At 46.8% G+C, this 17,371-nt stretch overlaps 1 protein-coding gene across 9 annotated transcripts in view; it reads left to right on the top strand.

Annotated features, from left to right (window-relative positions):
- Positions 1 to 17,371, top strand: part of LOC113029555 (receptor-type tyrosine-protein phosphatase mu-like) — a 224,660-nt gene that overhangs the window by 184,035 nt on the left and 23,254 nt on the right. For all 9 annotated transcript variants that reach the window (XM_080306872.1, XM_080306870.1, XM_080306868.1 and 6 more), the window contains 5 exons: positions 8,569 to 8,656; positions 10,250 to 10,326; positions 10,561 to 10,597; positions 13,658 to 13,755; positions 15,777 to 15,893. In XM_080306872.1, the coding sequence (XP_080162998.1) occupies positions 8,569 to 8,656; positions 10,250 to 10,326; positions 10,561 to 10,597; positions 13,658 to 13,755; positions 15,777 to 15,893 (417 nt within the window). The remainder of the gene's footprint in view (positions 1 to 8,568; positions 8,657 to 10,249; positions 10,327 to 10,560; positions 10,598 to 13,657; positions 13,756 to 15,776; positions 15,894 to 17,371) is intronic.

Here is a 17,371-nt window from a genome sequence, read left to right as displayed (position 1 = left end):
GAGGAGGCCCTGAGGAGAGTCTTAAGCTCAGAAGCGACTGGTGAGGCAGCACATAGAAGACTGTTAGCATGACAAGCTTTGAAACCATAATTTCTCAGGTCATGAACACTTTCGGTAACTCGAGTGGTAGATGCCAACCCCCTGTCGGTATTGTCAACACAATAGTTCATGGTAGGATTACACATAAGTCCGTAGCTGGATTCAGAGCCACATAAAGAGGCAGGCATGCTTATGGCTGGCCTAACAGTCTGCAACTGAGAAGCAGTAGCATCAGAGCTCACGTTCCTGTGCATTTGGTCTTGAGCACTGTCTGCAATCCCACCATCAGGGAATACAGTACTAGACTCCACTACAATCTGCACGCGGGGGTAACACTCTGTCTCGGCTGTACGAGTTGGCTGCGGTAGAAAACAGTCTGAGGCAGAGAGAAAGCTCACGCCATTCCTAGCAGGCTCAGAAGCAGACTGTACAGCCGACGTGTGAACCCCTTTCGCTGTCTCATGAACCTTGGCTTCATGTGGTGCGGCTATGGGAGCAACACTAGAAAAAGTCCTGGATTCTACAGAGTCAAGAACATGGTCTGTGGTTTTGTTGTGTGCTTCTTCAAAACAGTTACACACAGTCCTTTCATTATCACAACACTGCTCTGACTGGCCCTCAGTTGTAACCAGAGTTAGGTCAGTCACAGCATGGGTGTCTATGAAATCATGATTAATGGTAGAGCAGTCTTTGGCACCAGTTTCTTCATAGCTGGGCCCACAAAAGGGCAACCCAGTACACTCCACTATATCAGGCTCATGAGATGAAAAAGCACAGTCACTCACCTCCGTTATAAGAGGAGTCTGGGACAAAACTAGGACGGGTGCTGGCTGGACAGCTGCTGCCCCCACCTCTTCAGAGACTTCAGCACAGTACAAACAGTCTTTAGTGGCTCCTTGAGGAAAGCTAGGCAGTCTCTCTTCAGACTCGGTAAATGGTTCACGCAAAGTTTCAAACCTGGCATGAGGTGGCTTGGTAATCGTTAAATGGTCTGAGGTAACAGGATTTAATTCTTGATCACCCACACAACTAGGACTGCTCGCTAAGGATTTCAACACATTAAATCGAAAGTCGTATGATACAGAATACTTTGAGTCTGAACCTTTACTCCCAGCATCTTTCATTATTTCAGAAAGACCCACCGACTGCAGGTTCACTGTGTGAGACGTAACGTCCTCATCACTAGTTAACTCAGAAAAACCCTTTGACTTGATGTCTTTGGCTATGGGGCTAGATACAACGTCAGAAACTGAGTCAGGGGTACTCACGGCTGGATGGCTGATGGGAGTTAAAGCCTCAGATGGCATTAACTGAGGGACCTCCTTAGGCTGAGGCTTAGAGCGCCGGCGGCGAGAGTGCCGCTTCTTTCCATCCGTGGAAGCGGGCGGGGTGAGCGGTGGAAGTCCCTGGCAACTCCGGAGACCCCCAAGAGCCAGTCGAGTTCCCCGGAAAGAGCGCTCGTCACGATCAGGGGCGAGCCACGGCTCCCTCCCGAACTCTTCCTCTAGCTGTGCGTATGCGGCGTGCTGCTCCTCGAGATCGCCATCCAGGACCCCCACAGCATCTTCGTGATGCTCCATGGAGGGCGAGGCGGGACGTAGCGGTGCGCGACGGCGGCGAGAACGCCGCTTTCTTCTTGAAGCGGCTGTGGGCAAAACCTGACTTGCCATAGCGACCGGCTCCTCGTCCTCCAACCACATCCGTGCCAGAAAGGCAGCAGGAGACGAGCAGTCCGATCGAGGCGGCGAGGGCGGGCGGCAGGTGCAAGGCGGGGCGGTTGGCGAGAACTCCTCCTCGGGGATGAGCCAGGGCTTCCAACGGGGCTCGTCCTCGCGATACGCCCGTAATACTTGCTGCCGCTCCTCCTCGCCGAAGTCAATAGCCGCTGGCATCTCCTTGATCCGCGTAGTGCAGTCAGGCGGTGGCGAGGATGCGGAAGCCGATGGAGCGTGAACAGACGGTGTAACGGTGGTGAGCCTCATTGTTCCGACTATTTCCGGCTCTTTCTGCTGGAACAGCTGCCCCGGGCGGATGCCCACAGTGGAGACGAGAAAGTCCCGGATGTGGGGGCGCAGCGCGCCGAACAGCCACGGGAGTCCGGACACCATCCGCTGTAGACGGACGGCTACGACCTCCCGGTGTTTGTCTCCTGGCAGCGCCTCCCACTCCTGACAGTGGTACTCCACTGTATAGATCAGATCCTCCCGGAGCTCAGCGGAGGGGTTGTGAGTTGCTGGGTCCATGTCGAGGTCGCGTTCTTCTGTCATGGATCGCTGTGTGGCAGGCAGGATGAGGACCCAAAAATGCAAAACTCACAGACTCAGAGGATGAACTCAAAATGCAGCTTTAATGCTGGAGAGGCAGATCGCAGGAAATACAAAACTAAACTGGGAACAACAAACTAAGCACTCGCAGAGAGACACAGGGAGATCCACACAGCATGAGGGAGAACGCGACACGGAACTGAGGGAGACGCAGACATAAATACACAGAGGGTTAACGAGGGAAGTGGGAGCACATGGGGAACACAGGTGACACTGATAATCATAACGAGACAGGGCGGGGTGAACATAACATGACGTATACAGGCGCGGGAGTCACAAAGTAAAACAGGAAGTACACGGGGGTTCAGACAGGAGGGGAGAGAGAGAGCACAGGAAGAACATGGACATAACGGGCAGGGGAAACATGGAATAAACACAAAGAGAGACGAGGGCTCATAAATACACAGAGGGGCACACAGGGGGTAAGAGTCACGAAGGGAAAACACTTAGGGAACAACACACCAGGACAACTCAGGAAACATGGCCTAAATAAGGAACGAAATACAAAAATACAAGAAACTAAGAATACTGGGCCCACATGGCCCAGGACCATGACACAATTTGTGTCTCCTTAGAAGTGATGACCTCTGACCTCAGTGACAGCAGGAGGATAGTGGTGATTAAAGAAGACAGCTAGCATTAGCATCAGTGTCTGAAAAAAGCCCTGTTACACACACAGCTATCAGCATTCATTAGTTCCTTCCTTTCATTCTTTTCTATTTTTTTTCCTTCTTTTGTTCCACGCTGCCAGTCGTGTGTGTGTGTGTGTGTGTGTGTGTGTGTGTGTGTGTGTGTGTGAGAGAGACATTGTTCACCTCTGTTTGATGGATGTCTGAAGCTGTTAGACTGTTGTCTCACACACATGTGTCTACAGGCATTTTAATGAAGCACTGACGAACCTACAGTGGATAAGAGTGGATGGATCGAATGATTTCACCAAGTGTTGGTGTTCCTCTCTGTGGTAGATAAATACATGTAGCATATTTGCAGCGCTGGAGGCCAGGATTACTGAATTGGAGACTCTGCTTCGCGCCCTTCATTCCACCGTAGCTAGCCAGGCCCCTGTAGCTGGTGCAGCCGAAGATAGCGTAGGCCCCGCTAGCTGTTCCCCGGCAGACCCCAAGCAGCTGGGGAAAGAGGGCGGCTGGGTGACGGTGAGGAGGAAGCATAGTCCTAAACAGAAGCTCCAGTTACACCACCAACCCGTTCATGTGTCTAACCATTTTTCCCCACTCGGCGACACACCCGCCGGGGGTCAAACTCTGGTAATTGGTGATTCTGTTCTCAGACATGTGAAGCTAGAGACACCAGCAACCATATTCAATTGTCTTCCAGGGGCCAGAGCAGGCGACATTGAAGGAAATTTAAAACTGCTGGCTAAGGGTAAACGTAAATTCAGTAAAATCATAATTCACGTCGGCAGTAATGACACCCGGTTACGCCAATCGGAGGTCACTAAAATCAATATTGAATCGGTGTGCAACTTTGCTAAAACAATGTCAGACTCTGTAGTTTTCTCTGGTCCCCTCCCCAATCAGACCAGGAGTGACATGTTTAGCCGCATGTTCTCCTTAAATTGCTGGCTGTCTGAGTGGTGTCCCAGAAACGATGTGGGCTTCATAGATAATTGGCAAACCTTCTGGAGGAAACCTGGTCTTGTTAGGAGAGACGGCATCCATCCCACTTTGGATGGAGCAGCTCTCATTTCTAGAAATATGGACAAATTTATTAAACCCCCCAAAATATGACTATCCAGAGTTGGGACCAGGAAGCAGAGCTGCAGTCTTACACGCCTCTCTGCAGCTTCTCTCCTCCTGCTACCCCTCCAAAAACCCATCTCCATAGAGACTGTGTCAGCTTCCAAACAGACAAAAAACAAACTAAAAACCAGCAACAAACAACGTAAACATAAACAATTACAAAGAAAGAACAATACAGTATCCACATCTGCACTAAATAATGGACTAAAACTATTAAACATTAAGTTTTCTCTTCTAAGCCCCTGTTAGCCAATGATTTAATATGAGATCAAGATCCTGATTTAGGCTGCGTCCACATTGGTATGTTTGAAAACACAGATTTTTCTATGCGTTTGCACCTTTCCTCCACATGTAAACGGTGTTTTCAATCACTGAAAACTGAGATTTTGGAAAACTCAGTTTTTGCGTTTACGTGTGGACGAGGAAAACAGAGATTTAGTCACACAACGTCAAAGGTGTGCGCCTTTTTGACGTGACGCTGTGCGCCACGTTACTGCTTACATGAGATTATGTCTACAATGGCAGATAGAAACAAAATACTGTTGCTGTTAATCTGACTATCTGCAGTTTTAACACACTTACAGTTACCGTCCCTCCGTTTACACAGACAGGCGTCTGAGTGAACCTCGGACGGGGCTTCTATATCCAACACAGACCCTCTCACAACCCAAATCCAAACATTTTTACTTTTTTACAAATTTACTTTTTTTAAAAATTAATTTATGTGTGCTGTATGCATTTTGTTCATTCCTGAGTTGTGAGTCTACACCAACCAAAATACTGTCTTTGTTATTAACATTTGAAATGTTGAAGGCACTTGAATAGTAACAAAATTATCTGCCTTTCCAGGACAGCACAAACTTTTCAGAAGTCCTGAAGGTTTAGTGAGGGTACAAAACCCTGTTTAGTCTTTCCCTCCCGGCTTCTAGACTTCTGATTGGCCAACATTTTGTTTTTAGTGTTTACATGTGGACGGAGATATTTTCTCAAAACTGCACGTGTGGACGGGATTTAAAAAAAAAACGAAAACGGAAAATCTCAGTTTTCAAAAATAGCTGTGTACGTGTGGACGTAGCCTTACTCTGCCTTACAGAAACCTGGTTGCAGTTGGTTATGTCAGTTTAAATGAATCAACACCCACGAGTCATTCTAACTATAAGAATCTTTAAAGCACAGGCCGAGGCGGCGGTGTGGCGCCAATCACTATAGACCCATAGTGTTTTATTTCATTTGAAAGTGTGATGCTTAGCCTCGTCCACTCTAACTGACTCAAAACTAAATTTGATTTGTTGTTAATCTGCACCTTACTCAGAGTTTGTCTGATTTTATCACGGACCAGGGTCTTTGACTAGGGCTGGGTTTAAAAGATCAATTTCCAGATTCAAATGGATTTTAGTTTGAATAATCTGATATCTATTAATTAAATTCTGAATTGATTTTTTAATATAAATGTATTTTGCCAGAAACATCAGGCTGGATGACTGTAATTCATTATTATCAGGAAGTCCTAAAAACTCCCTGAAAAGCCTTGAGTTAATCCAAAATGCTTAAATGGAAGGATTGAGTAATTTGTCAGAAAAGAACCCTAAATTTGATCAAATTTGCCATTTTCATTCTGGAACGAGACGTTGATCTTTTTAAGACTGAGACATAAGATCAGCAAGACATGGGTGGGCGGGGCAGCACCCTTCCACCTCACCAAAATGTCTCACCTCACCGGGAGGGAACCAAAAGACAGCACCCAGCGTTTTGCCCCAGTAATACACTTATCATCCTCACCCACTGTACCAAAGAGAGCAAGTAGGGGGTTAGGAGCCAGTTTCCTTATTCAGAGTATAGAAAACCTCTTCCCAGACATCAGACCCACACCTGTTACAGCGGGGGTCTGAGCCAGGATTCAGCCTAGCTACTTTGGATTTAGATCTTTGGGATCCTTCGTGTGTGCATACTGATGATCCAAGTCTTTTATTTTATCGGCCAATTCTTGCTTTTCTATTACGTTTTTCCTGAGATATTCTGTCCCCAGAGGTTGTGGGGATGTTTGGGTCTAGAAAAAGTTTAATATGGTTATTTATAAATTATATAAAGGTATTATGTGATAGCAGTGTGGGGTTTAAACTCCTGCCTGATGCAGGGAAGTCGGGCATAGACAGGGCCAAACTTAAGGGGACATGATCTAACTATTTTCATGGTATTCACAGGCACACGCAATACTAGTCAAACAATTATCTCAGAAAAAATAGTCTATCCTAGAAGAGGTGTGAGGCAGATTAAAGAAAAAGAAACGCTCCCTATCAGTCAGATGGCGCCAAATATCTCTAACCCCATATGTAGAGAAGGAAGAGTGAACGTGCGACGCTGATTTACTCAGAGAGGTCGGTTTTAACGACAAAATAGGGTCCAACCAGCAAGTCAAGTCTCCGCCAATTATCAAAGAGTAGAAAACAACAGAAAAACCCAACAAACTGACTGTAGATATGAGACAATGTAAAACCACTTGAAAGACCAACGAGGTCATGAAGTGGGCAGAAACAAGGTGAAGGAATGCGATGGAAAAAACCCCACAGTAGATCAACTCAACAGTCAGGAGAAGGTGAAACAAACAAGTGTATGGTCTAAGGCAGGGGTGTCCAAACCTTTTGCAAAGAGGGCCAAATTTTATAAAGTGAAGATGCCTGGGGGCCAATGGTTCCTTTTGACTTTTTTTTTTCATAACAAAGTTACATGAAAATATAATGAAGAACACTTTTAATAGTCACAATTACCTTTATTTATAAAATAGAAATGTACCTAAATAAAAGACACTCAGTCAAGCATTTACAACTCTAAAGACACAATTCATTTATATCTGGAGAGTCAGACAACTTTGAACAAACTGTATAGAATACCCTAAATTTCCATGAGTTTGCATTATCTTTGCCTAATGAACATTTAAACAGGAGTTATAAGTAATGAAAACTGTTATCAATAAAGTGATAATATCTATAATCCAGTTTTGAGATCCTTCCCAGAGGCCTTAACGCCCACTCACATCCTGGGCCATCTGACCTCAGGAAATCACGTGATAGGGTGGGGCCAAGTTTCACAATGAGCTCACCCAAAACCCTGGCTGGTTGTGACCCACACCCGTTTTCACACCTTGGCTGATGTGATTAGGCAGAGGATCATTAGGGGGTCCTTTTGTCCCTCTTGGTGGGTTATTCCCACAAAGCTTAAATCTGGGACTCTCCACCATTTGATCCTAGAACTGAAGAAGCTTCTCGGACGAGAGGTGAAACATCTTCAAGCAACTTAAAGAAGTCCAGACGCTTTTCTTTCCAAGCTCCTTTGACTACGATGACCTGGATGACTGAGAACCTTCACAGACAAACAAGTGTATGACTGCTGAAGATTCTGCTGTCAGTTTAGGATAGAGACACACACAAAAAGACTCACACACAGCTGCAGAGCAAAATGTTCCTCAGAGGAAACACAAAGAAACAAAAGACACACATTTATACAAACACCTGGAGCGTCTGCAGACTGTCCAAAATGCTGCAGCAAGGCTTCTGACGAAAACATCGAAATACTCACATATAACACCGCTGCTTATACAGTAACACTTGCTCCCTGTCGAATTCAGAGTCCACTTTAAGATTCTGGTTCTGACATTTAAGGCTCTTCAAGAACAAGCACCATCATACATCATTGAACTCTTACAGCCCTATGCCCCTAGTAGGTCTCTGAGGTCTTGTGGTCAGGGCCTACTTGTTATTCAGTATACGAGACTGAAAACTAGGGGTGATTGAGCTTTTGCTACTGTGGCCGCCAGACTGTGGAATTCTCTTCCTCAGAACTTAAGATCTGCTGATTCGCTGATTACTTTTAAAAAACAGCTAAAAACACATCTTTTTAAAATTGCATTTTGTTAACTTTTGACTGTACTTTGTCTTTTTAATCTGTGCCTATACCTTGTAAAGCACTTTGTGATTTTTTATCTAGAAATGTGCTATATAAATAAAATTTTACTTACTTACTTACTTACTTACACAAACCCGTGATGCAGACGCACAAAGAGACGTCAAATCACAAAGAGCAGCCCAACAAACACGAGAACTCACAACGACATGCAGGAATATACAAAATCACAGCAAAGACACACAAAAACAGTGAGAGCCAAGCGTGCATGTGCAGTGACACAACAGAGAAGCTGGAGCTTCTTGGTGGTGTGAAGCATCGGTGCACGCACACAGGTGAAGTCGTGTCTTTGTGTGGAAACGCAGCGACCAGAGCGTGTTTGGAGCCTGGGGCGTCTCTCTGAGCTGCCTGCTCCTAATTGGACCTAATCATCTGCTCAGAGCGTAAAACTGGCGTCTGTGTGGTTCAGGCACAGAAATCAAACACGTCCTCTGAATTATTCATCACTCGCTGCCTTCAAACTAACCCCCCTCTCTGTGTCTTTTCAGAGTTTCTTTGAGGGACAGTCCGCTCCCTGGGATTCGGCCAAGAAGGACGAGAACCGCATGAAGAATCGCTACGGCAACATCATTGCTTGTACGTACCCGTGCACGTCACCTGCGTCCGTCATAGAGGCTGATTTCAGCTGTTTGTGTCCACGGACAGTTAATAACATGAGACCGGGAACGCTGACCTCAGGTGTTGGTCTGACACGAGTTTTGGGCGTCTCGCTGCAGGATTCTCATGTCAGGCCAAACCTGCACAGCAGCACGGGGACAGGAGGAGGGTTTGGTTCCCAGACAGCTTCCTTTTATCAAGCTCAGAGTGACCTGAGAGAGCTCGTCACACTGGCGGTAAAAACTGACGCCATCCTGCGCTCGTGTGATCAAAATGGCAGCAGCACGGTTACAAAAACTATATATATCCATAGATATGGAGACAGAGTCCCAGAACTTGTCCCGGGACAGTGTTTCCAAGTCTTCCGTTTGGTCTCTGTCTTGGACTTGATATAGGACTTGTTGGTCCCCTTAGATCCTGGATTGGCTCTGTACTCGAACTTTCCAGGAGCTGATAGTCCTCTTCAAATTCCCAAACAGTCCTTGGTCAGCAGTCAGTGCAGTTTTTCGTTCCAGTCTTCCACCTGAAAGTTCAGCAGAGCCTCTTTTACTTTTCCATCATGGCTACGATTCGTGTCACCGACTCTGCGCTGTGTGATTGCTGCTGCTTTGACCTCCTGAGGTCCAGACTGATGTCTCAGTTTGAGTCCAGCCCAGAGTCCAGCTGTGACTCGTTCCCAGGACCAGTCTGGAATCAGAGTGAACTGATCTTGTTTGGTCCTGGTGTCAAAACTTTTCTTTGAAGCTTTCGGCTTTCAGACCAATCACAGGAAGTTATAGAGAAACCAGATGCTAATCAGTCAGGTGGCATAAAACGATGTCAGAGAGAAAACCTGCAGTTTCAGACAAGCTGTGTGTGTGTGTGTGTGTGTGTGTGTGTGTGTGTGTGTGTGTGTGTGTGTGTGTGTGTGTGTGTGTGTGTGTCCGTCAGGCGGATCTGGTGTCAGTTTTGATCAGCACACTGCCCCAGGTCTCACAAACACATCATGTAACTGCTCAGCTGACGTCCCACAAAGTCGGTGTTGACAGCTGCTGAAGAACATCAGGAAGCACACATGCGCGCGCACACACACACACACACACACACAGGGCCCTGTGGCGTGTAATTATGCTAATGAGGTGTGATGAAGGCCGAGGCTGTGAGCTACGGTGGCCTGCAGGGACACATTTTACATTCACACCCCCCCCCCCCCCCCACACACACACGCACACAAACACACACCTATCTGTGTGAATGACAGTAGTAACAGCCAGTGTGCTACAGGCGTCAGAGATGACGTGGGCGCTCTGTGGTCGGTGACACGGGAACAATTCAGCTCCAACTTTGATTTGTTTTTACTTTCTTTCGTTAAATTTATCTTCATTTTTTTTATTCAGTTATTATTTAAATTTAATGTCATCATTTTGAAACATCACACACAGTTTTCATCATTTTATTGAACAACTGTAATTAAAACTTTATTAATTTATTATTAGATGTTTTATTCTCAGGAACTGAGGATCGAACTAACAGTGTGTGTGTGTGTGTGTGTGTGTGTGTGTGTGTGTGTGTGTGTGTGTGTGTGTGTGTTAGATGATCACTCTCGTGTGCGTCTGCAGCCTCAGGATGGAGGCGGCGGCTCGGACTACATCAACGCTAACTATGTAGACGTGAGTAACACACACACACACACAGAGTTTACTTTCCTATAAACGTCGATGTGAAACGTCCTGGTCGACTATGTTTCCATGACGACCGTCTCTGTCAGTGTCAGCTGTGTGTAAACATCACAGACATGTTGGCTCCCAACAGCTACACACACACACACACACACACTGCATGTTTTTGTTCATATGATCATGAGTTTGTGTGTGTGGGTATAACCTCTCTGTTCCCTCTCGCAGGGCTACCACAGACCCAACCACTACATCGCGACCCAGGGTAAGAAACCCACAGCTTCTTCTTCTTCTTTAGCTGCTCGTGATGTTTTTAAAGAAAAAACCTGAGCCGAGGGGTTACGTCGACGCCAGCAGGAAACGTGACATTGCACAATCCCTCCCAAACAAACAATATATGCTTCTACTTGCACCGACTCTTTCACAATAAAAGCCCTTGACCTGTACATTGTGCAGAACTCTTAAGACTTCAGCAGAGTTGTGAGAATTAGCTGAGTGAAGCAGATTAGAGGTGTCACCTTTTGATGTTCACAGTGCTTTGTGATTTCTTTGTGTGTAGTATTTTACTTTTCTATTTTTGAGTATCTTTTTGCTCTGTTTAGTTATATTTCCATTTCCATGTTGTCTCGTCTCCCCTTCCTGTGTGTTGTTCCATGTTCTCCACCCCATCATGTCCCTCTCTCATCTGCCTTTCCTCCTGTGTGATAGTCATGTTTGGTGTGTCTGCTTTTGCTTCCCTTGTGGTGCCATGTTCATTTGTGTCAGCTGTGTTTCCCAGATGTTTCTACTTCTATCATTGCCCTCCATGTATTTGAGTCCTCTGTCTTCCTTTGTTCTTTGTCAGGTTGTCTGTTCATCTCCCCCGTGTTCCCAGTTCCTAGTTTCCCAGTTTAGATTTAGCCCTTGGTTTTGCTTTCTCTCTTACTTTTGTACCTTTGTGTTTCAGCCTAAATTAATGGCTCTCCTTTTCTTAAACTTGGTTCTGTCTCTCTTGTGTCTGCATTTGGGTCTGCTCCAAAAACTCTCTGGCTACTCAGCCCCGACAAGAGGAGGCTGAAGCATTTATGTAGGAGTCAAATAAAATCTTACCTTTGGTTGAACAATGCTTTTATTTTTTAAATATGTTTATTAAGAATGTTTTAGGCTGTGGTGGGTTTGAGGCTGAGATGTGCGTGAGCTTGGGAGGTACTGACTGCATGTACTCGGCCTCACCTCAACACTTTGCTCGGGCTCTGGAGCCAGTTTTCTGGGCTGGACTGTGTTCCACTCTAGAGTTGCCCTGGTTGAGATGCGGTGGGCAGGGGTGGGTACACTTGTATCCCCTGCTTTGTTGCCTGTATGTTGGGGTTTTCCTGGTGGATGAGACGGTTGCTTCCCTGCGCCTTCAGGTGGAGGAATAGGTTCTGACTGTCGTTTGTGCCTATGCGCCAAAGGACAGTTTAGAGTATCCAGCCTTCTTAGAGTCACTGGGTGAGGTGCTGGAAAGTCCAGTCTCGGACTTAAACGCTCACATGGGCAATGACTGTGTGACCTGGAGGGGTGTGCATGGAAAGAACAGCATGCCCGAGTTGTGTCCTGCTATTGGGCTTCTGTGCTACACTTGGTCCACAATGAATACCGTGTTTGAATATGTGTTCATAAGTGCACCAGGACCCCGTAGGCCGCAGGTTGATGGATTTTTGTAATCGTATCATTGGTTCTGCAGCTATGTGACACTCGGTTGGAGCTGTCAGCTGTTGTGGTGCCATTTATTCAGGAGAATGAGGTATTCTACACACACTGTCTACAGTGATGGTAGGATGATATAGTCATGCAGTGGAGGGAACACTTTGAGAATCTGCTCAATTCCACAGTCACACCTTCTGTAATGGAAGCAGGGTCCGTTGAGGAGGGGGACCACTCACCCATCACTAGCTACAATGTAGCTTGCCATCGCCAGTGTGTGAATGTGTGTGAATGGGTGAATGACTGAATGTAGTGTGAAGCACTTTGGGGTCCTTAGGGACTAGAAAAAGCGCTATACAAATGCAGGCCATTTACCATTTATCACTAGGGGTAATGTTACCTCATCCACCCTACTGACCCTAGGGTGGATGAGGTTCGAGTTCCTGAAGGCTCTGGATTTGGTAGGGCTGTCCTGCCTGACACACCACTACTGCAACATGGAGATTTGGGGCGGCGCATCTGGATTGGGAGACTGAGGTGGTGGCTCCATGTTTAAGAAGTCTATGCCAGGGTGCTGGAAACGAGAGTCCCTCCATTACTTGAACCTCAGGTTCTGGAGGATCAAGGGGGTTTTCGTCCTGCTCGCAGAACACTGGACTCTCGAGGATATTTGACGGTCCATGGGAGTTTGCCCAAGTTTACTTGTGTTTTTTGGACTTGGAGAACAAACTCTACCCTCAGAGAACCCTGTAGAGGGTTCTTCAGGTGTGTTGGGTGTCTGGCCCATTGTTACGGGTCATTTGGCCCCAGTACAACCATAGTGAGAGCTTGGTTGGTATTCTAACGGTAAGTCAGAGATGGAGGACATCTCAGTGTGGGGGCGGGGGGAGCTACAGTCATCCATCAAAAATGGATGGACTGACTGTATTCGATAACATCTGGATTGTTTTGGATGTTAAGGTTCAGACGTGTTGTTCAGACTCTTTCTGAGGACAGCATCAGCAAAAACATCACAGAGAATCTGTGAGATTTTAGGTTTCCTGCAGTTTCACAGTCACATCCAACCTGAGAGCCAACAGGTCCGTGTGCCAAAGCATTCTGAGAATTGTAGTTACATACTTCACTTTTTTATTTGAAGCAGAATTCAGAAAGTTTCAGTTTTAAGTCGTGAATATTAAAACACACGATGTGTTGTTGTTGCTCAGAAAGCCAGAACAACAAAACAAGTTCCACCTCTGACCACAGGTGGCGCCAAATCACCTGACACTGACTGTACACACACACGCACACACACGCGCACACACACACACACACACACACACACACACACAGATCAGATCTCCAGGTAGAAATCCATCGTCCTGAACAAACAGTAGTGTTTGGGCCAGCATGTCAGTCTGTGAGCATGAATATGCAGTGTGTGTGTGTGTGTGTGTGTGTGTGTGTGTGTGCTCACAGCAGATTCTCGCTGTAAAACACTTGAGGACAGGAATGGATTAGCATGAACTAATTAGCTCGTCAAAACACAGACTGTCAACAGTAATTAAAAATATTTTCTGTGTGTGTGTGTGCGTGCGCTTCATTTTAATTAATTAAAAGAGTGATTATGATTCATGTAGAGCTCTGCAGTCTAATATGAAGTTTACTGTATGTGTCTCAGGTCCCATGCAGGAGACGGTGTATGATTTCTGGAGGATGGTTTGGCAGGAGAATACCGCCGCCATCGTCATGGTAACCAACCTGGTGGAGGTCGGCCGGGTGAGCACGCACACACACACACATGTGCCCGCACACACACGTGGATCGGTGCAGCCATCTGGTTGTTATTTCCTTGCTGATGAAGTTTGGGACTCCGTTTCCCAGAGTGCCGCTCTCATGTCTCCTGTTATTCTTCTCATGCTCTGACTCACGGTCACCTGCAGTAAACAGCGTGTCGATCACAGACGTGTACCTGTGGGTCGGAAAGGCTTCTTCAGTTGTAAGAAATAAAAAAACTCACCACAAACTCCACCGACCTCAACAACGAGGTCCAGAAACTTACACTTGATCCAGATGAAACCACGGTGTCATTTGATGTGGTCTCTCCTCACCTGCACACCTACAGCTGTCAGAAAAAAACTAAAGACAGACAGGTCCTTCGAATAAACAGAACCGGCTTCATATCGATCAGATCTGCACACTGTTAGACCTCTGCCTCACCAATACATATTTCAAATACAACGAAGGCTTTTACAGACAAAAACATGGCTGTGCCATGGGCTCCCCCGTGTCACCTATTGTAGCCAACCTTTACATGGAGGAAGTGGAAAGGAAGGCTCTTGGCTCTTTCAAAGGAAGAGTACCCAGCCACTGGTACAGATATGTAGACGACACCTGGGTCAAAATCAAGACACAAGAAGTGGAATCCTTCACTGCGCACATTAACGCTGTGGATAAAAACATCAAGTTCACCAGGGAAGACACAAAGGACGACTGTTTGCCTTTCCTGGACCAAACAGCCAATTCATAAACGCACAACATAGAAGAGCCACCTCCACGGGACAAGACTCAGCTGTCCATCTGCATCTAAAGGTCAAAGGTCACTCTTTCGAGGATGCCAATGTTCACATTTTGGACAGAGAGGACAGATGGTTTGAAAGAGGAGTGAAAGAAGCATCTATGTCCACTGTGAGCGACCATCTTTGAACAGAGGCGGTGGCTTACGACACCAACTCTCTGCCATCTATAATCCAGTTTTGAGATCCCTCCCAGACGCCTTAACGCCCACTCACATCCTGGGCCATCTGACCTCAGGAAATCACATGATAAGGTGGGGCCAGGTTTCACAATGAGCTCACCCGAAACCTTGGCTGATTGGGACCCACACCCGTGTGATTAGGTAAAGGATCAATCATCTTGGGGACACTCCCACAGGCTTAATTCTGGGACTCTCCACCATTTGCTCTTATAACTGAAGAAGCTTCTTGGATGAGAGGTGAAACGTCTTCATGGAAACCTAAAGAAGCCCAGACGCTTTTCTTTGCAAGCTCCTCAAACTACGATGACCTGGATGACCGAGAACCTTCACAGACACTTTGCGTGTTTCAGATTTGCTTCTCTGAGCATTGACTTTCCCGCTGCGGCGTAGCGGCACTGCATCCTCGAGGACTCTGACGCACTGCTCCTCACAGCCGTCCGTCTCTGAGGGTGGCGTGCTCAGGTTCTAACTATTGGGTAGTGGCTGTGTGACCTCATCGCATTTGCTCGGCATTCTGGGAAACTCACGGTGTGCTCCTGTGAATCGCGCTGCAAATTGATAAACACGCCGCCATTTCCTCCTGAAAATAAAGGATCGAACCTGAGATCAGACACACACACCTGCAGGCGGGCGTCGCTAAGCCCTCATTACCCAGAAGGCACCAGGGAACTGCTCCCCTCCTTTACAGAGGGGGGATTCTGGGATAGAGCCTGATTGTCTCCCTCTGTCTCTCACACACACACACGCACACACACACACACACACACTGTCACGTTAGCCTGATTTGTTCTCTCACCCCTCCCTCCCTGTTTACCTCGTTGGTTGTCATGGTGACAGTGTGATTAGCTCTGCAGTAATTAGCTGTTAATGAGGAGAGGGGGAGGGGGCGGAGCCTCTAATGAGATTTTAATATCAGCTGCTTTTGTTCTGTTTGTGTTTCTGTTTAATTAATGAGGCAATTTAATCCTGTGTGTGTGTGTGTGTGTGTGTGTGTGTGTGTGTGTGTGTGTGTGTGTGTGTGTGTGTGTGTGTGTGTGTGTAGGTGAAGTGTTGTAAGTACTGGCCTGATGACACGGAGATCTACGGCGACATGAAGGTGACGCTGATCGAGACTCAGCTGCTGTCTGAGTACGTGATCCGGACCTTTGCTGTAGAGAAGGTAACACACACACACATACGCACACACACATACGCACACACACAATCCTTCATTATGTCCAAAAACCTCTGTGTACACACACCTCTACAGTTCAGTTCAGCTCCATCAGTGCAGCTGTTCTCCAGCTGTTACAATAAAGTTGAACATGCACATGAACAAAGGATCTACACGAGGTGTAGGCCGCCGTGACCTCAGCTCGCTGACACTGACACAGCACAGAGTTGTCTTCAGTTGTTTCCTTTCAGAGGAACTCTGACCCCACCTTACCTCAGGGACGTGGGTGGAGGAGTGAGGTAAATTTGTTGATTCCAGGTCAGAGGTCAGTCGTGTTTTTATATTGGAGAATTTTGTGGATAATGTTGATGTAATCTACAAGAGAGCGAATCTTATCAGGACGTGAGTGTAAGCATGTTGGACAGAGTGTCAGAGTCTGGTATGGTAACCTGACAGGAACAAACTGAACGGGAATATTACACCTGCTGGAAAAATCCACAACAAACGTCATCACGTGATCTGCGTCATCGCACCGTCTAAAGGGAAGCTCGTTCTAAACTACAGTCGTCAGGACGACGTTAGACCTGCGTCCACCTAGCAACAACCCGTGTCAGGGACCATAGCATCACCAGTGTGCTGAGCAATCAGAATCACAATCGTGTTTATTGGCCATGTATATGTGCAGACACATACAAGGAATTTGGTTCCGGTAGATGGTGACTCACAAGCACAGCAATGTAAATCACACACACACACACACACACACACACACACACACACACGTGTCTATATATACAGTACACATACATACACAAAGCTGTGTAAACCAACTATAAATAACCAATCCAAACTTATATACATAAACTACAGGATGACAGAAATGAAATGGGGTTGAGTGAATACTACAGAATGTACATAAGGTGCAGCTGCAGTCTGGCAGTGGGAGCAGTGTGACAGGTCAACTGTTTAGGAGGGAGATGGCGAGGGGAAAGAAACTGTTCCTGTGTCGGGTGGTCCTGGTCTGCAGGCTTCTGTACCGTCTGCCAGAGGGCAGCAGATCAAAAAGTCTGTGTCCAGGGTGTGAGGGGTCTGTGATGATTTTCCCTGCCTGGTTCCTGGTTCTTCAGATGTGCAGGTCCTGGATGGAGGGCAGGGGGGCATGATGATCTTCTCTGCTGCCCGTACAGTCCGCTGCAGTCTGCTCCTGTCCTGTTTAGTGGCTGCACCATACCAGACTGTGATGGAGGAGCACAGGACAGACTCAATGACCGCAGTGTAGAACTGGATCAGCAGCTCCTGTGGAAGACTGTACTTCCCCAGTTGTCTCAGGAAGTACATCCTCTGCTGGGTCTTTTTGAGGATGGAGTTGATGTTGGTCTCCCACTTCAGGTCCTGTGAGATGGTGGTACCCAGGAACTTGAAGATCTCCACAGTCGACACCGGGCTGTCTGATATGGTGAGGGGGAGCAGAGTTGAGGGATGTC

The sequence above is a fragment of the Astatotilapia calliptera genome, chromosome 9 (assembly GCF_964374335.1).
Source record: "Astatotilapia calliptera chromosome 9, fAstCal68.1, whole genome shotgun sequence".
Classification (NCBI taxonomy): Eukaryota; Metazoa; Chordata; class Actinopteri; order Cichliformes; family Cichlidae; genus Astatotilapia; species Astatotilapia calliptera.
This window is presented reverse-complemented; position numbering and strand designations above follow the sequence as displayed.